The sequence below is a fragment of the Salmo salar genome, chromosome 03 (assembly GCF_965601325.2).
Source record: "Salmo salar chromosome 03, fSalSal1, whole genome shotgun sequence".
In the NCBI taxonomy this organism is placed as follows: Eukaryota; Metazoa; Chordata; class Actinopteri; order Salmoniformes; family Salmonidae; genus Salmo; species Salmo salar.
In genome coordinates this window covers 86053840-86074966 of record NC_138293.1, presented here as the reverse complement: position 1 = coordinate 86074966, position 21127 = coordinate 86053840, and the positions used below count along the sequence as shown (strand labels likewise).

At 43.4% G+C, this 21127-nt stretch overlaps 1 protein-coding gene across 1 annotated transcript in view; it reads left to right on the top strand.

The window, feature by feature from the left end:
• LOC106601888 (sarcalumenin) overlaps window positions 1-21127 on the top strand; it is a 36305-nt gene that overhangs the window by 365 nt on the left and 14813 nt on the right. Inside the window, exon 2 of the mRNA XM_045715641.2 lies at window positions 20341-20445. Within this exon, the coding sequence (XP_045571597.1) occupies window positions 20341-20445 (105 nt within the window). The remainder of the gene's footprint in view (window positions 1-20340; window positions 20446-21127) is intronic.

Below are 21127 nucleotides of genomic sequence, written 5' to 3'. Positions count from 1 at the left end.
TCCATTTTGACTGATCCTACATACTTTATTTGTATTCAAACTGGAAAAGTCTGAGATCTCTATGCCGATACTTCCAGACATTCTTTTCAGTGGACTAAACTGTCTTACTCTTCGGGCTTTTAGCAACTATGCAGATGGATTCTTCTGTCAGTCAGTTGTGTGGGTTTATAGGGACAGAGAAGGTACTGTAGAAATGTAGTTTTTGTAAAAAAAAAATGGTGTTGTAGTTTAAGCTAGGACATGCAGGGGTCCTTCAAACAGTGGCGGTCACCTGGACACAGGCATGAGTATAGTCACCCGTGTCCCTTTCTCTCTGCTACCCTGCAGCACTATTTAAAAGGGTTTAAAATTAAATGTGGTAGAACGCTGGGTTCAATCAGGACAGAATATTTTAAGGTGTCATCTTTTTAGAAAAACACATTTTAAATGGTGCCAACTTGGCACATCTTGTATTCTCTTGTTATTTTTACTGTGTGTGCATATATTTCTTTATTAAGCCTCATCGAGATCTTTATTGGTCACACACACACACAGTCGGTGTGACTTTAATAAACCAGAAGCTTTTGGCTTGGTGACGGTGTGTCAGCCGTCCTAAAGTATGGCACCAGCTGATGGAACGTCTCAGACTGTACTAGAGAGAAAAGCTTGCATTCCCTCACTGTATCACTCTCTCTCCCTCTGTCTCGCTTTCTTTGATTCCTTTCTCTCTCTCTCTCGCTCTCACTTTGTCTCCCTTTCTTACATTTCTCTCCCCCCTCTCTCTTTCCCTTTCTTAGAATGTCTCTCCCTCTCTCTGTCCTTGCTGACAAGTCGATGTGATAGGGACATGTTTGATACTTTTATCTATTGACTGATTAGCTTTACATTTTACTGGATTGATTAATATATATAACATACTTGTATTTTCAAGTGATTACATGTATTGTCCATAGCTTTATCTGCTTTTGTGTTTAAATAAAATGCCCAGATTACATCCAGATCAGCCTCTCTCTAGAAATGTGGTGGAGGGATCTCTCGAAAGTAAAACAGTTTCTTCCTGTTACCCTTGTCCGTCCTTGGGCTCCGCTCAGCACCAGGGCAACATGCTTTCCTATCCCAATCCCAGCCTGCTGTCAGATGTCTAGGATTGGAAGGCAGGCGTCCCGTAACTGGACACCGTCCACTATAGGTCCCCCATCCCTCTCCCCTCCCCTCCCCCCGGCCTCCTTCCACCCCTCCCCAGACCCAGCACTACCCTTTAGCCACATTGCCTTCACAGCTGCTGTCACCCTGCACTGTCACATTGACCATTTATTCCCAGCAGCTGGCCTTATAGGGACATGCATTATCGAGTCAGGCGGGGCCGGAGGAGGGAGGAGGCCAGAGCGGGAGAACACAGACCCTGCTAGCGGTTCTGACTAGAGGGACTACAGCTACGGCTGAAAGTTACTTTTTCGTAACAGGTTAGGAAAATTTATACAGCAGGTTAGGAGAATTAACGTGGCAGGTTAGGAGACTTAGGTTAAGGTTAGGAAAAGGGTTAGGGTTAGTTAAAATGCTCCGGTCGTAGCTCTAGTCACAACCTCTGCTAGCTTAGCTTGGGCCTAGTCTGGTCCAGCAGCGTGGGTGGCTAGCTATGTAGCGTTGAATAGCAAAGCAAGGTTGCTAATTCTATCAGAGGAGGCTGGTTGGAAGAGCTATAGAAGGGGTTCGTTGTAATGGCTGGAATGGGAATGTCTGTGTTTGATACCGTTCCATTTATCCCATTCCAGCCATTACAATGAGCCCGTCCTCCCATAGCTAGGTTTGTTAGTGTGTAACACTGATTCCATGGAGCGCTACTGTAGGGTGATGTTGTTGTTCCTGTGGATGGCTTGTTCATATGAGTGGAGAAGGACTGACAGGAAGTTTCCCTGGGCTAACGAGGTTAGCATTAGCCTACTTTAGCATCGCCTAGATTACACTGTAAAACTGAACTGTGGGGATGTTGCCCGTATTTAACAAAATGGTTGCCAGTAAATGTTGTTTCCTTGGTATGCATGAGGTCCTTCAAAGCCCATGGAAACAGTAGTGGTAACGACTAAGAGTATTGTACTGTAGCGGAAGTGTTGGAGTGATACACTGGTTAAGAGATTTCCGCGTCCAGATGGAAATTCCACACTGTCATGTTCAGTTAGGCTATTGTATGTCATCATCAAATTATATTACTGCAATGGTTATAAATGACATGGATCCTTTAATTGGATTCATCACTGCTACAAAGAGATACTTGTTATCCTGACAATGTTAATGGCTATTTCTACAGGCCACCTGTTTAACCAGGAGTGGTGCTCAGACACTGTACTGCTCATTCAGACCAGGGTTGGTCTTGTCTTCCTGTTGTGCTAACTGGACCATTTTCTCTTCTCTTACTTAAAGCAGAATCCTGATTTTGGATGATTTATGCATTGACGTCAGTGGCAGATAAGTGTTAACAGTTGATTGCTGTATTGTCCTGTGTTCCTGACTGTTTAATACCATAATACTTTCTGGATCGAATCCCTGAGCTGACAAGGTAAAAATCTGTCATTCTGCCCCTGAGCAAGTTCCCCTGGCGTGGGTGACGTGGATGTCTATTAAGGCATCCCCTCGCACCTCTCTGATTCAGAGGGGTTGGGTTAAATGCGGAAGACACATTTCAGTTGAAGTAATTCATTTGAACAACTGACTAGGTATCCCCCTTTCCTTTCCCTACTAATCAGAGAAGTAACACTAAACAGAATGCTTTTGGCCTGACCTGAAGTGTGAGGAGATATGGGGTGACACGGGCACTCTTTCCCTCTGTGTCCCCCATTGGGGGCCCGGGGCATCCCTCCAGTGCTGGCAGTGGGGACACCCGACCCCTCCTCCCCCTCTTGGACAAGCCCCTCAGTCCCCTCAGCCTCAAGGTCGGTCACTTGGTGAGTCTCTGTGGATCAGTGACAGGACTGCTGGGACAGTAGCGCCCCCCCCCCCCCCCCCCCCCTCCCGTGCCACTCCACAGTGTCCTCAGAATGATCCTCATGGTCCTCGCCCCCCTTCTGTGGAATTACCACCCGGACATGCCCTCCATCGGCCAGCTCCTAGCATCCAGAACCACGTCACCAAGAGTGATTACACTGTGGCCTGTGACATTGGCCAGCTTAGCCTTTAAGCCATGAAATCCTTATAAGATTTATCCCTAAAAACAGCCCCGGTCCAGTAGTCCTTCGAACGTTCTTTAACTGTAAAATGGCATGAACTCTGTGTCTCCATTTTTGACACAAGTTGACAATTGGTTTGCCCTTTCGTCTGGAGTCTATGTATGGGTTTGTACGTATGGAGAGAGCTTGTGTGCCCTGTGTATTGGAGTTTAAATGTGTTTAAGGTATGTACACGAATATGAGTGTGATGATTGGGCCAAGGAATGTTTTCTGATCATGTGACCTGACCAGGAAGAACTCTGAGATGAGACCACCTGCTTCTCCAAGATGGCTATATCACAACTATCATGAGGCTAGACGGGTCCTTATTCTGAATCAAGATGTTAGAGGGTGACTGAGAGGGCTGTTTGGAATGCACTCAGAGCGGCCAAAACACTCTCATAATCACTCCTGCATCCATTTAGTGAAGTAGGCCAACTGGTCTGAGGCATGGGGGGCTGTCTGAGGCTGGACAGGAATGTACACCTAAGACAGTGAAAACAACCAGCAGTAGTGTGTTCCCAGCATGGCAGTTATACCTGATACTGGCTTGTTGCTTGGCTACCACAGCTACTGATAGGACATTGGACTTGTCTTCTTCTTTACCGGTATCAGACCACCACTACAACCAACATACCCCAAGGACCATTACATTCTGTTGCAACAATTAGAAGGGGTTATAGGGTCAGAAAATCCGCTCCATTTTCAGAAAGTTGCTCATAGAAATACAAAGTAAAGAGCAGGCCTAATTCTCACCTTGAAGAGAGCGCCCACTCTGTGTATTACATTTCTATTTGACGAGAACTCCTGAATGTTGCATCCCTATGTGGAAGACACATTTTGGTTGAATGCATTCAGTTGTACAACTGACCAGGTATCCCCTTTCCCTTATTTGGAATGCATCATTGAGTGTCATGTGGTTTGTCAGCGGCCTCTTGAGTAGCTGCTTCAGACTTGTTAACACCTCCCTAATCATCCTCACCCTCCAGCCTACATATAGCCTATTATATAGAGCTGTAGAAAATAGATCCTCATCCTCTAGCCTACATATAGCCCAGAATAATATAGAGCTGTAGAAAATAGATCCTCACCCTCTAGCCTACATATAGCCCAGCATAATATAGAGCTGTAGAACATAGATCCTCAATACGCTGCATATGCTGAGTGTACGAAACCTTAGGAACACCTTCCTAATATTGAGGTGCACCCCCTTTTACCCTCATAACAGCCTAATTTCATCTGGGCATGGACTCACACAGGGAACTGTTGAGCGTGGAAAACCCAGCAGCGTTGTAGTTCTTGACACACTCAAACTGGTTCGCCTGGCACCTACTACCATTCCCCATTCAAAGGCACCAGTGGAGGCTGCTGAGGGGAGGACGGCTCATGATAATGGCTGGAATGGGGCAAATGGAATGGCATCAAACACATGGAAACCATTTGTTTGATGTATTTGATAACATTCCACTTACTCCACTCCAACCATTACCACAAGCCCGTCCTCCCCAAGTAAGGTGCCACCAACCTACTGTGAAAGACAATTACATCTTTTGTCTTGCCCATTCACCCTCTGAATGACACACATACACAATCCATGTCTCAATTGTCTCAAGGCTTAAAAATCCTTCTTTAACCTGTCTCCTCCCCTTAAATGTACACTGATTGTAAGCATTTCACTGTTAACGAAGCATGTGACAATAGAAACTTGATTTGATTGATGTGGATTTAACAAGTGACCTCAGTAAGGGATCATAGCTTTCACCTGGTCAGTCTATGACATGGAATGCGCAGGTGTTCCTAATGTCTTGTACACTTAGTGTATAGCCCAGCATAATATAGAGCTGTAGAAAATAGATCGGACCCTCTAGCCCACCCAGAATATAGAGCTTTAGAAAATACATCTGGACTTAACACCTCCCCTCCTAATCATCCACACCCTCTAGCTTACATCCAGCATGGAGCTGTAGAATATAGATCAGAGAGAGAGAGAGAGAGAGAGAGGGACTTCGTGCCTGTTGCCTCTGGATGTGGTTACTGTAGTTTGCATCAGCCCCCGTACCCCCACACTCTCTAAATTAACCCCCCAAGGCGCCAGGCGAACCTTCTGATATGAACCCCAGGACGTCTGTCACCCGGACCATGTGTCTGTCCTCGTTGAGCCTGTTGCCAGGCAACCGTATTTCAGTTTGGAGAAACATTCCGACCGGCAACAGGCAGCACTTCCAGTCAGAATGCTGCGGGTAGAGCTGCCGATGATGATGTAGGCTCTGGGCTTTTGGGGACGGGTGAGACACGCCCTGATGTTCTCCAGGCTTTAGTGGCCAGGGCTGGGGGAAGTTCTGTGTCACGCCTCAACTATAGCAGTTCATTATCTCACTGATGCACCCCAACGGAAGGAATGTTACAATCATCCTGATACTGGTGGCAGATTCATCTCTCTCAATCAATACTGTGAAAGTACCAGTTCTTAGCCCTGTTATGCCCTGGTATGGCTGCATGCTCCATTATTATGGGGGCCATATCCGGACTAACTACTTCATTCATTAACAAGTACTGTAGAGGAGGTGCATGAAGTTCATAAACTTAGTTGGTTCAGGGGTCACTGGGGGCCAGATAACAGAGAATAAAGAGAATCTAACCTTCAAAGCACTGTCAGTCATTTGAATAGTGTATGCAACATACAATACAGTATATTTGTATAGTGTACGAACAGTATGTAGTACATTACAGTACATTTGTATCGTGTAACAAAAGTATGCAATACATTACAGTATATTCTCTAGTACTCTCAGGTATGTAAAGATTGCACATACAGTGCCTTGCAAAAGTATTCACCCCCTTGGTGTTTTTCCTATATTGTTGCATTACAACCTGTAATTTAAATTGATTTTTATTTGGATTTCATGTAATGGACATACACAAAATAGTCTAAATTGGTGAAGTGAAATGGAAAAACATAACTTGTTTTAAAAAATTCAAAAAAATAAAAAACAGAAAAGTGGTGCATGCATATGTATTCACCCCTATGAAACCTCTAAATAAGATCTGGTGCAACCAATTACCTTCAGAAGTCACATAATTAGTTAAATAAAGTCCACCTGTGTGCAATCTCAGTGTCAAATGATCTGTCACATGATCTCAGTATATATACACCTGTTCTGAAAGGCCCCAGTCTGCAACACCAGCACCTCCAAGCAAGCGGTACCATGAAGACCAAAGAGCTCTCCAAACTGGTCAGGGACAAAATTGTGGAGAAGTACAAGTCAGGGTTGAGTTATAAAAAAATATCAGAAACTTTGAACATCCCACGGAGCACCATTAAATCCATTATTAAAAAATGGAAAGAATATGGCACCACAACAAACCTGCCAAGAGACTCACGGACCAGGCAAGCAGGGCATTATTCAGAGAGGCAACAAAGAGACCAAAGATAACCCTGAAGGAGCTGCACAGCGGAGATTGGAGTATCTGTCCATAGGACCACTTTAAGCCGTACACTACACAGAGCTGGGCTTTACGGAAGAGTGGCCAGAAAAAAGCCATTGCTTAAAGAAATAAATAAGCAAACACGTTTGGTGTTCGACAAATGGCATGTGGGAGACTCCCCAAACATATGGAAGAAGGTACTCTGGTCAGATGAGACTAAAATTGGACAATGCTATGTCTGACACAAACCCAACACCTCTCATCACCCCGAGAACACCATCCCCACAGTGAAGCATGGTGGTGGCAGCATCATGCGTTGGGGATGTTTTTCGTCGGCAGGGACTGGGAAAATGGTCAGGATTGAAGGAATAATGGATGGCGCTAAATACAGGGAAAGTCTTGAGGGAAACCTGTTTCAGTGTTCCAGAGATTTGAGGCTGGGACGGAGGTTCACCTTCCAGCAGGTCAATGACCCTAAACATACTGCTAAAGCAACACTTGAGTGGTTTAATAAGGGGAAACATTTAAATGTCTTGGAATGGCCTAGTCAAAGCCCAGACCTCAATCCAATTGAGAATCTGTGGAATGACTTAAAGATTGCTGTACACCAGCAGGAACCCATCCAACTTGAAGGAGCTGGAGCAGTTTTACCTTGAAGAATGGGAAAAAATCCCAGTGGCTAGATGTGCCAAGCTTATAGAGACATACCCCAAGAGACTTGCAGCTGTAATTGCGGCAAAAGGTGGCTCAACAAAGTATTGACTTTGGGGGGTTGAATAGTTATGCAAGCTCAAGTTTTCTTCTTTTTTTGTCATATTTCTTATTTGTTTCACAATAAAAATATTATGCATCTTCAAAGTGGTAGGCATGTTGTGTAAATCAAATGATACAACCCCCAAAAAAATCTATTTTAAGTCCAGGTTGTAATAAAACAAAATAGTAAAAATGCCAAGGGGGTGAATACTTTCGCAAGGCACTGTAAACATCCTGCTTCGATTGCAGTGTCTTGTCCATGTGAGCAAGCGTGTGTGTGTGCATGCGTACGAGTGCGTGCAAGCGTGTGTGAGCATGTGCTCTCATATACATCTAATATCAGTGTAAAACCTCCAGATGAAGTTCTGCTGTGCTTGCTGCACCACCAGGGAGCAGAGGTAAATTAAATTAGCGTTAACACGATTAGCCCGCTGGGTCTTTAGTGTCCTCTGAACCCTGTGGATTTACTCTGGGCCACGGGGAGTTTCAGGCAACCTTTACACCGGGCCAGGGGATTTCCACCAGAGAGGAGCAGCATCACTATCTAAAATACACTCTCATTACCAAGAGATCCACCTGATTATTAACCACACTATTCATCTCCATGGATGGAATACTCTGATCCACACATGACTGTCAAACCCATGTGACACTGATCTAGTGTCATCGATAACATGACATAAGAGACAAGTCATTCTGTGGATGATCATTATAGACTGTAAAAGTAGAGAAGTTAGGCCCAACTCGTATTCCAAAAAAGTGAAGGAAAAAAATAAGAACATTTATTTGATATAGAGTTTCTTTGGTTCATTCCCGGGCTTATAACAAACATGGATGACATGTAGCTGACAACAACACATCCCAGGGTCAGGGGAGCATGGCTGGACACAGAGGCTTGTGCAGGGCATGGTTGGTTGCTGGAGGGTAGCAACAGGTGCTAAAGTGTTTGGAGCTGGTACCCCCTGTGGCCAGAAATAGCCCTACAATGGGTCAGGGGAGGGGGACAGAGAATTCTCCACTCTATTTTAAGACCTAGAGTGTTAGCCGGTCTGGAGACTCACAGACATCCCCAGGCCTCACTGATCTTCATTCACTGTAACTTGCCTCTGTACCAGACCACTTTAACAGGCCTCTGTACCAGACCACTTTAACAGACCTCTGTACCAGACCACTTTAACAGGCCTCTGTACCAGACCACTTTAACAGGCCTCTGTACCAGACCACCTCAACAGGCCTCTGTACCAGACCACCTTAACAGGCCTCTGTACCAGACCACTTTAACAGACCTCTGTACCAGACCACTTTAACAGGCCTCTGTACCAGACCACTTTAACAGGCCTCTGTACCAGACCACTTGAACAGGCCTCTGTACCAGACCACTTTAACAGGCCTCTGTACCAGACCACTTTAACAGACCTCTGTACCAGACCACTTTAACAGACCTCTAAACCAGACCACTTTAACAGGCCTCTGTACCAGACCACCTCAACAGGCCTCTGTACCAGACCACTTTAACAGACCTCTGTACCAGACCACTTTAACAGGCCTCTGTACCAGGTATCAGGCTATCAAAGGCACTCTTTATCACATGCATATACAATACACTGTTGTTGTTGAAGCTATTGAAAGGCATTTTGTCCTATCCTCCCTTTTATCCACCCTGCTAACCTTTGGTTGTTGGTTGTTCTTGGGTCGAGCTGAGAGCAACATTGCGCAGTCTTTATTTTTAGCTGGTTGACTCCACTATGATGGGCAGTGCACAAATAAGCCTTAACCAGGCAGCGTTTGTCATCACTACCAGCAACCTACTAGCGCTGAAAGGAGCATCTGTCTAGCATTCATTTGAAGTCTGAGCGGTAGAACATGCTCTAACAATTATTTTCTGTGGCGTGTTGTAGCATTCACTATCCTCTCCCTTCTTACTCTGGCACAAGACAGTTTCAAGGCCCCCCGTAATCACTTCCCTTGGTTAGCGTTGACACAATGCGACAGTGTCTGTCTTTACCATTCAACAGGTGACACTGGTGGAGAACGTAGGCAGGCGGAGTGAAACCAGCAGAAGGCCTGTGTCTATAGGATTGTGTTTGTATGTTTAACATGGGACGTATTGGCCTGTTCCTCTGGGTTTTATGTGGTATAATGTGGTAGTAGCTCTTTCCTGAAGTCAAATGACCTAGTGGCCTCATGGGTGGAATGTTATTCATATTTTTCATAATTTCATACTTAATAAACATATATATTTTTTAAACTTAGAAAATCCGGTGTTTCTATTTCACACAGTTTTGTTATATTTCAGTCTTCTGTGGTGTATATAAAGTGTAATATTGGGATGCAAACTCAAAATGGAATACATTTCAACTCTATATCTGACATGGTACAGGTGTTTTTTATTTTTAGCCCATAGCCGTGTGTGTGAGGTGGATACTTTTGTAGATGTGTTTAAGACTGCCAAGAAACCCTCTGTGTGACCCTGATTTAGCCCACTGCACTAAAAGCTTAACGGATGTTTGCCGTTTTTAATGTCTGCTCAGTGTAAACATAGAAGGTAAATGTAAGGTACGGATGGAACTAACAGCAGATGTACTTGATGACTCCAAATCAGAGCTGATGCTGTTGTGTGTTCATTTTTATTTGAAAATGAAAATCATCAACAGTGTAAATGTCACGTCCTGACCAGTAAAAGGGGTTGTTTGTTATTGTAGTTTGGTCAGGGCGTGGCAGGGGGTGTTTGTTTAGTGTGTTTCGGGGTTTGTTGGGCAATGTTCTATGTTAGTCTATTTCTATGTCTGTGTCTAGTTCGTCTATTTCTATGCTTAGTTTATTGGTTTGACCTTCAATTGGAGGCAGCTGTTTCTTGTTGCCTCTAATTGAAGGCCCTATTTAATAGGGGTGTTTTGTCCATGGTATTTGTGGGTAGTTGTTCCGTATGTAAGCTGTGTGCCTTACAGGACTGTTTTTCGGCGTTGTTTTTGTTTAAGTGTTTGTTTTGGTTTTCTTCGTAATAAAGGAAGATGAGCATACACATTCCCGCTGCGCCTTGGTCCCATCCTTACGACGAACGTGACAGTAAATGTCAATAAAATATGCTAACTTTAGGAGCTAGAAAACAAATAAGTCCGATGCCCAGTGGCCACTACGTCGTTATTCTGGGTCATTTGATGCAGCTTTCTTTTGAGACTTGGCCAATACAAATGAAGCCAAAGAAAGCAGTAGTGAATGTCTTGTGTATTGAGTCCAAGCCTTGCAGCTAGTCAGAGGTCCAGGCCTTTGGCCTCAACACCACGGCCCACCAGGAAGGCTAAGTCCTCCCGTGGTTGGTATCATGACTCAGGGTTGTGTTCATTAGGCACCAAACAGAAGAAAGTGGACAAAAAAATGTACTTCCTTGTCCAATAAGAAACACTCATTTTCGTTTTGTGTTGCAGAATGTTTTGAAACGGAAAACGCTGCATGCCCTAATGAACATGACCCTGGTGTAGCCAAGGAACAGTCCAGTTAGCCAGAGGATCTCTTTAGCGCCCGGGGGCGTGTGGGCAGTGTTGGGGGTGAGGTGTTGAATGATAGGGTTGAGGCGGATTTTCCCCCCCAGCTAAGTGCAGAGGGGAGTTTAGGAGGTCACGTATCCTCATCCTGGCTGGTTCCTTCTAGAACTTTAAACCTGAGATCCAGCTGGCCGACTGACCCCGGGGATCCTACATGGCTTAGATGTTCTACTTTCACTCCAATTATTTCTGTGTTAAAGATCTCTGGACTGTGGAAGTCACTTGATAGCTTAAATCTCTTGTCATTCAAGAGTTGTGATATGTGTTAGAATGATGTTAAATGTGAGAAATACTCATTTGTGATTGAATGGTTTTAATTACAAACATGAAGACACAAATGTGATAGTATGTGTTCTGGTATTAATTGATTTCCTTATGATTCATTATTCTGGTAGATCGGTGAACATTTCAGTGTCTCAAATAAAATGTACATCCAACTGAGGAAAATTAAAACAAGTAAATATTGTGTTGTTTATGTGTTTGTTCAGTTAAATGAGCACAAGGAGCAGTCATTATGGCTGAAGTAAAGTTGTGTTGCCTGGACACTTAAGGCAGGTTATAAAGCACTATACTGTGTAATGACACTCCTATTACATATGTTGTAATAGATGTATTTCAGATTGTGTCCATCTGTAATATGTACTAGATGGGATCATGTCCCCAGAATGTCACAATCCTTTAAAAGGGATACTCTGTGTACTCCACATGTACAGTGATGACATAAAATCCCCTCTCACATATAGGGCTGAATTTCTATTCAAATGACCAAACTTGACCAACAGCAGACTCCTGAACAGGTAATCAAATGGCTACCCGGACTATTTGCATTTAACCCACAACATTATGTGGGTTAAACAATTATTGAATAATGATGGACAACTATATGATTATCCAGAATTTATTAGAACACACAATGTTACATTCACTCCCGAGGAGTATCACATTGTTGTTAGAGCTGTCCCTAAAGGTGCTATTCTTCTTTTAGGAGAATATAACAATACTCCAAGTGCAACTGCTGAGGATTTTGTAGCCTCAATACAGCTAGAAGGAATTGACATTTTCAACTATAAATGTAATAACATGTATATAAGGAAACTATGTCAATATGTTACTATACCCTCTGCTAAAATGTACTGGAATGCAGCCCTAGGACAAGTGAACTGGAACAAAGTTTCATTGTTATCTGGTAAATATTGTATATCTAATAAGGTGAAAGAAGTATCATACAAACTCATTCATAGAATCTACCCTGTAAAGACCTTTATTATACACAGATTTAACATAGCTATTGATAACAAATGTGTATTTTGTGGTTGTGATCCAGAAACTCTTGACCATTTATTTTGGGACTGTTCTTATGTCAGAAGATTTTGGATTGAGTTAGAAGTTTTTATTTTAAAATAAACAACTATTAATGTTAATCTGAGAGACTCTGATATTATGTTTTATTTTGATCCAAATGATTTGGACCCTGATTTAACTTTCATTGTTCATTTGTTTATCTTTCATGGAAGATTCTTTATCCATAAAATGAAGTGGGCAAAGAACAAACCCTTCTTCACATTATTTAAGATAGAATTGAAATATTATTTTGAAATGATCAGTAAATGTAAGAACAAAAAAGCAATACGCACCATAAAAGTATTTAACAAATTGAAAATGAATCTTGATATGTAATACCCCTGTCTGTTAGGTTTATGTACTCTTGTTTGTATATTTCAGTTTTTTTGTATTTGTTGTGTTCATAATAAAAAAATAAAAAATAAACAATATATAAAGAAAGCTATAAAAAATCAATTTATTTAAAAATACTGTTATAGCCTTGCTACTGTATATAGCCTTGCTACTGTATATAGCCTCGCTACTGTTATAGCCTCGCTACTGTATATAGCCTCGCTACTGTTATAGCCTCGCTACTGTTATAGCCTCGCTACTGTTATAGCCTCGCTACTGTATATAGCCTCGCTACTGTTATAGCCTCGCTACTGTTATAGCCTCGCTACTGTTATAGCCTCGCTACTGTATATAGCCTCGCTACTGTATATAGCCTCGCTACTGTTATAGCCTCGCTACTGTTATAGCCTCGCTACTGTATATAGCCTCGCTACTGTATATAGCCTTGCTACTGTATATAGCCTCGCTACTGTTATAGCCTCGCTACTGTATATAGCCTCGCTACTGTTATAGCCTCGCTACTGTTATAGCCTCGCTACTGTTATAGCCTCGCTACTGTATATAGCCTCGCTACTGTATATAGCCTCGCTACTGTTATAGCCTCGCTACTGTTATAGCCTCGCTACTGTATATAGCCTCGCTACTGTATATAGCCTCGCTACTGTTATAGCCTCGCTACTGTTATAGCCTCGCTACTGTATATAGCCTCGCTACTGTATATATAGCCTCGCTACTGTTATAGCTTCGCTACTGTATATAGCCTCGCTACTGTATATAGCCTCGCTACTGTTATAGCCTCGCTACTGTTATATCCTCGCTACTGTATATAGCCTCGCTACTGTATATAGCCTCGCTACTGTTATAGCCTCGCTACTGTATATAGTCTCGCTACTGTTATTTTTCACTGTGTTTTTTACTGTTGTTTTTATTTCTTTACTTATCTATTGTTCACCTAATACCTTTTTTTTTAGAGCCTGTTTATAGCCTGTAAGTAAGCATTTCACTGTAAGGTCTACACCTGTTGTATTCGGCACAATTGACAAATAAACTTTTGATTTGACCAACAGCTGTACAAAAAAGAGTGTCTCCTCTTTGACCAAGTCTGACTTATGTGACCAGTTTTGTGGTCCAGTTATGGATGAGGAGGTCTTCTCTGAGCTTCTGCCCCACATCGGTCACCACCAGCCGTGTGATTTGTGACGATTACACAAGCAACCTGGCATGACCTCCATTCTCCAGGCCCACGCCCCTCCTCGTAGTTTAGTTACCAGCTCAGATGACAGAACCATGCCAAGAGCAATATTCCTAGATTTTATTCCTTTTGATCCTTGGTTCAGCTTGATCTGGACAGACATCTCCAACATTATACCTCCCAGGGCCAGAGCTTTGGAACATTTTCTGCTCTATGTTTGTGGGCGAACATTTGGTGGTATCTGGACTGGACTGAAGGGGAAGTACAGAGGAATGCATGAGGTCTGATCATGTTTGAAGGGAGGAGAACTTGATGTCTGGCTTTTTCACGTTCATTCAGAGAACATTTTTAGGAGGTACAGTTTTGGTAACCATGACTGATTGATAGGTGAAAATGAACAGTACTTGCTGACAGGATGTCATTTATGACTTTGTGTTATTTAGATGATTCAGTTATAAATAATATACTGCTCAAAAAAATAAAGGGAACACTTAAACAACACAATGTAACTCCAAGTCAATCACACTTCTGTGAAATCAAACTGTCCACTTTGGAAGCAACACTGATTGACAATAGATTTCACATGCTGTTGTGCAAATGGAATAGACAACAGGTGGAAATTATAGGCAATTAGCAAGACACCCCCAATAAAGGAGTGGTTCTGCAGGTGGTAACCACAGACCACTTCTCAGTTCCTATGCTTCCTGGCTGATGTTTTGGTCACTTTTGAATGCTGGCGGTGCTTTCACTCTAGTGGTAGCATGAGACGGAGTCTACAACCCACACAAGTGGCTCAGGTAGTGCAGCTCATCCAGGATGGCACATCAATGCGAGCTGTTGCAAGAAGGTTTGCTGTGTCTGTCAGCGTAGTGTCCAGAGCATGGAGGCGCTACCAGGAGACAGGCCAGTACATCAGGAGACGTGGAGGAGGCCGTAGGAGGGCAACAACCCAGCAGCAGGACCGCTACCTCCGCCTTTGTGCAAGGAGGAGCAGGAGAAGCACTGCCAGAGCCCTGCAAAATGACCTCCAGCAGGCCACAAATGTGCATGTGTCTGCTCAAACGGTCAGAAACAGACTCCATGAGGGTGGTATGAGGGCCCGACATCCACAGGTGGGGGTTGTGCTTACAGCCCAACACCGTGCAGGACGTTTGGCATTTGCCAGAGAACACCAAGATTGGCAAATTCGCCACTGGCGCCCTGTGCTCTTCACAGATGAAAGCAGGTTCACACTGAGCACGTGACAGACGTGACAGAGTCTGGAGACGCCGTGGAGAACGTTCTGCTGCCTGCAACATCCTCCAGCATGACCGGTTTGGCGGTGGGTCAGTCATGGTGTGGGGTGGCATTTCTTTGGGGGGCCGCACGGCCCTCCATGTGCTCGCCAGAGGTAGCCTGACTGCCATTAGGTCCCGAGATGAGATCCTCAGACCCCTTGTGAGACCATATGCTGGTGCGGTTGGCCCTGGGTTCCTCCTAATGCAAGACAATGCTAGACCTCATGTGGCTGGAGTGTGTCAGCAGTTCCTGCAAGAGGAAGGCATTGATGCTATGGACTGGCCCGCCCGTTCCCTAGACCTGAATCCAATTGAGCACATCTGGGACATCATGTCTCGCTCCATCCACCAACGCCACGTTGCACCACAGACTGTCCAGGAGTTGGCGGATGCTTTCGTCCAGGTCTGGGAGGAGATCCCTCAGGAGACCATCCGCCACCTCATCAGGAGCATGCCCAGGCGTTGTAGGGAGGTCATACAGGCAAGTGGAGGCCACACACACTACTGAGCCTCATTTTGACTTGTTTTAAGGACATTACATCAAAGTTGGATCAGCCTGTAGTGTGATTTTCCACTTTAATTTTGAGTGTGACTCCAAATCCAGACCTCCATGGGTTGATAAATTGGATTTCCATTGATTATTTTTGTGTGATTTTGTTGTCAGCACATTCAACTATGTAAAGAAAAATGTATTTAATAAGATTATTTCTTTCATTCAGATCTAGGATGTGTTTAAGTGTTCCCTTTATTTTTTTGAGCAGTGTATATGATTCAACAATAAATATCTTCTCTGTTTACTGTCTAGGTAAATCCTTTGTCAATATGTTCAGTTATGAAGGAGAAACAATGCAGTAGAGAATTTGCATTCGTTGTTCTGTTCATATAGTTTAGGGTGTTGTTAGTTCTGTCCACATAGTTTAACGTGTGGTTTGTTCTATCCATATAGTTTAGGGTGTGGTTTGTTCTGTCCATATAGTTTAGGGTGTTGTTAGTTCTGTCCATATAGTTTATATTTATAGTTTATATTGTTAGTTCTGTCTATATAGTTTATATTTCTATGGCTGTAGTGCTGCTGTGTAACCTGACCTGGTTGTGGGCCCCTAGTGGCCCCTGTACGGTACAGTCAGGGGCCATAAAATGATGGTTGTTCCTGGGTAATGGGCACACAAGGACAGTCCTAACAGGCTGATAAGTCTACAACAGAGGGTTATATTTGGAGGAGGTAAAGCAGAGGGGTAGAGAAAGTCTGACATATTCTCCCCTCTTTATGACAATGGGGTTGTTAGGGTGTGGAGCAGAGAGAGAGAGAGAAAGTGTCTGTGTGCGTGCGTGCGTGCACACTCCTATCCCAGGTTGTTATGAAACTGGGGATTCCCCCACTACACACACACAAACACTATCTATGGTGGTGTTGTGAAACCATGGCTACATGAAACAAACCTGTATTTTCAGCTGTCTGTCTAATTAAAGAAGTGATCATACTGTAGTAGCAGCTGTGATCAAATGCAATAAATAACATAGACATTCAAATGTGGAGATCACACACACACACACACACACACACACACACACACACACACCACACACACACACACACACACAGACATAGAATGCTAGAATGCTAATGAATGGGGTCACTGCTAAATGTACCCCCTGGAGGAATTGTTCATCGCAAAGCCATGTAACTGGATATAAATATCTCTCATTCAACATCCCCTCTTCTCTCCACTTACAGTATGTCTCTGGGCCTGGGAGACAGATAGACAAGAATCTTTCTGGGCCTGGGAGACAGATAGACAAGAATCTCTCTGGGCCTGAGAGACAGATAGACCGGTATCTCTCTGGGCCTGGGAGACAGATAGACCGGTATCTCTCTGGGTCTGGGAGACAGATAGACAGGAATCTCTCTGGGCTTGGGAGACGGATAGACAGGAATCTCTCTGGGCCTGGGAGACAGATAGACCGGTATCTCTCTGGGCCTGGGAGACAGATAGACAGGAATCTCTCTGGGCTTGGGAGATGAATAGACAGGAATCTCTATGAATATCCTGCCTGCAGCTTCTATGAGAGGTCTTGTATGCAGCCTGTGGCTGAGTTTGAGTTAAGGTGCTTGGAGTACAACTGATATTGGCCATTTTAATAAGTGGAACACTAGCCACTTTAATAATGCCACTTTAAGAATGTTTACATATCTCGCATTACTCATCTCATATGTACTGTATCCTTCACTATCTATTGCATCTTAGTCGCTCTGTCACTGCTCATCCATATATTTTATACTAATATATTCTCATCCCATTCCTTTATTAGATTGTGTGTATTAGGTTTTGTTGTGGAATTGTTAGATATTACCTGTTAGATACTGCTGCACTGTCGGATCTAGAAGCATAAGCATTTCTACACTCGCAATAACATCTGCTAACCATGTGTATGTGACCAATAACATCTGCTAACCATGTGTATGTGACCAATAACATCTGCTAACCATGTGTATGTGACCAATAACATCTGCTAACCATGTGTATGTGACCAATAACATCTGCTAATCATGTGTACAGTGAGGGAAAAAAGTATTTGATCCCCTGCTGATTTTGTACGTTTGCCCACTGACAAAGAAATGATCAGTCTATAATTTTAATGGTAGGTTTATTTGAACAGTGAGAGACAGAATAACAATGAAAGAATCCAGAAAAATGCATGTCAAAAATGTTATAAATTGATTTGCATTTTAATGAGGGAAATAAGTATTTGACCCCCTCTCAATCAGAAAGATTTCTGGCTTCCAAGTGTCTTTTATACAGGTAACGAGCTGAGATTAGGAGCACACTCTTAAAGGGAGTGCTCCTAATCTCAGTTTGTTACCTGTATAAAAGGCACCTGTCCACAGAAGCAATCAATCAATCAGATTCCAAACTCTCCACCATGGCCAAGACCAAAGAGCTCTCCAAGGATGTCAGGGACAAGATTGTAGACCTACACAAGGCTGGAATGGGCTACAAGACCATCGCCAAGCAGCTTGGTGAGTAGGTGACAACAGTTGGTGCGATTATTCACAAATGAAAGAAACACAAAAGAACTGTCAATCTCCCCCGGCAAGATCCATGCAAGATCTCACCTCATGGAGTTGCAATGATCATGAGAACGTTGAGGAATCAGCCCAGAACTACACGGGAGGATCTTCTCACTGATCTCAAGGCAGCTGGGACCATAGTCACCAAGAAAACAATTGGTAAAACACTACGCCGTGAAGGACTGAAATCCTGCAGCGCCCGCAATGTCCCCCTGCTCAAGAAAGCACATATACATGCCCGTCTGAAGTTTGCCAATGAACATCTGAATGATTCAGAGGACAACTGGGTGAAAGTGTTGTGGTCAGATGAGACCAAAGTGGTGCTCTTTGGCATCAACTCAACTCGCCGTGTTTGGAGGAGGAGGAATGCTGCCTATGACCCCAAGAACACCATCCCCACATCAAACATGGAGGTGGAAACATTATGCTTTGGGGGTGTTTTTCTGCTAAGGGGACAGGACAACTTCACCGCATCAAAGGGACGATGGATGGGGCCATGTACCGTCAAATCTTGAGTTAGAACCTCCTTCCCTCAGCCAGGGCATTGAAAATGGTTCGTGGATGGGTATTCCAGCATGACAATGACCCAAAACACACGGCCAAGGCAACAAAGGAGTGTCTCAAGAAGAAGCACATTAAGGTCCTGGAGTGGCCTAGCCAGTCTCCAGACCTTAATCCCATAGAAAATCTGTGGAGGGAGCTGAAGGTTCGAGTTGCCAAACATCAGCCTCAAAACCTTAATGACTTGGAGAAGATCTGCCAAGAGGTGTGGGACAAAATCCCTCCTGAGATGTATGCAAACCTGGTGGCCAACTACAAGAAACGTCTGACCTCTGTGATTGCCAACAAGGGTTTTGCCACCAAGTGCTAAGTCATGTTTTACAGAGGGGTATTATTTCCCTCATTAAAATGCAAATCATTTTTTGACATACGTTTTTCTGGATATTTTTGTTGTTATTCTGTGTCTCACTGTTCAAATAAACCTACCATTAAAATTATAAACCGATCATTTCTTTGTCAGTGGGCAAACCTACAAAATCAGCAGGGGATCAAATACTTTTTTCCCTCACTGTATGTGACCAATAACATCTGCTAACCATGTATATGTGACCAATAACATCTGCTAACCATGTGTATGTGACCAATAACATCTGCTAACCATGTGTATGTGACCAATAACATCTGCTAACCATGTGTATGTGACCAATAACATCTGCTAACCATGTGTATGTGACCAATAACATCTGCTAACCATGTGTATGTGACCAATAACATCTACTAACCATGTGTATGTGACCAATAACATCTGCTAACCATGTGTATGTGACCAATAACATCTGCTAACCATGTGTATGTGACCAATAACATCTGCTAACCATGTGTATGTGACCAATAACATCTGCTAACCATGTGTATGTGACCAATAACATCTGCTAACCATGTGTATGTGACCAATAACATCTGCTAACCATGTGTATGTGACCAATAACATCTGCTAACCATGTGTATGTGACCAAAACATTTGATTTGATGTTGATTGGATTTGATATCACAAAGGGTTGTTTTCCTCAGTTTATACAACAGAACAGATCACTTCTACTCATCCTCTGGTTTTGTTATTCACATACTGTATGGTGCCACTCACTGACTTTTCATAGTTGTTCATTTCGTAGTTGTTTCTTATGCTTTAGAACCCATTAGTCATTTTATTTCTAGATTGACACCATCCCTGTAGACCCCAGCAATAGAGAGAGAGATTGAGACAGCGCTTTTACTGATTGATATGACCCTTGATGTAGCATGGTGGTAATTGGCCACTGTAAAGCCTCTACTGGAACGTTTACGACACGCAACAGTCAGCACCTCTCTCTCTGTCAATTAAATTACATCTAAAGGGCTTTATTGGCATGGGAAACATGTTTACATTGCCAAAGCAAGTGAAATAGATATTAAACAGTCACACACACACGTTTTGTCCTAAAACAGGATTTACAATCTCAGGAAGTGGTGCACTATGTAGGGAATAGGGAACCATTTGGGATGCAACAGCCATAGAGGTGGGTCATACCAGTCACTTTTGGGCTGTGATTGCAAATCATGTTTTAGCACAAACAAACCTTTCCCATTTCCCCCCCACCAGCCTCATCTGTTATGCCAGTCAAACCAGTCCAATGTGCAAAGATTCACTAGCAGAGACTGACTTCAGACCTGCTGTTTCTCTCCACAGAGGAGGAGGTGGCGGATGTCCTGAGCAACATCCTGAGAGACAGATCACACATCGACGAGACGCTGAGGCTGGCCTCTGAGGAGAACGCAGCAGAAAACTACCATGGTAAATAATACTTTAAACATATTACTGAAGCCCAGAGTTGTTCCTGGTCAGGTCATGTGGTAAAGAAAAACTCCTGGCCCTAAATATCAAGTATGATCACATCTTAATAGGCTGTAGAGCTTTAGATATTGTTGACGTTATCAAATGTCATTGTTGAGCATTAGCATTATTACAAAGATATTGTAAGATACAAGAAGACATGCAGTAGAGCCCTTTGCAGATATTCATGAGACATGTTTGCACCTGGTGTGACATGGGACATGTACCAAATAGCACCCTATTCCCTGTGTAGTGCACTTCCTTTGAGCAGGGCCCATATGGCTGTAGTGTAGTGCACTAAATAGGGAATAGGATGCCATTTGGGATGCAGATTTGGTTCTGAATTTGTCGCGTTATGTCTGTTAATTACCTGTCAAATGCCAGTAGTGTTATTACAGAGAAAAATGCATATTTCTGTTCAGATAAATGTACTCAGTATGTTCCCAGTCCTGCTCTGATGTGTCATTATACTAATCTATGGGCTAATGGAGCACATCATAGAAAGTAATGATGGGTGATCCTCTATGGGTCTGTGGGTACTTGCCTGTGTATGTGTGCGTTCCAAATGACACCCTAGTCTGTACATAGTGCACAACTTTTCACCAGGCTCATAGGTCTCTGGTAAAAAGTAGTGCAATATATA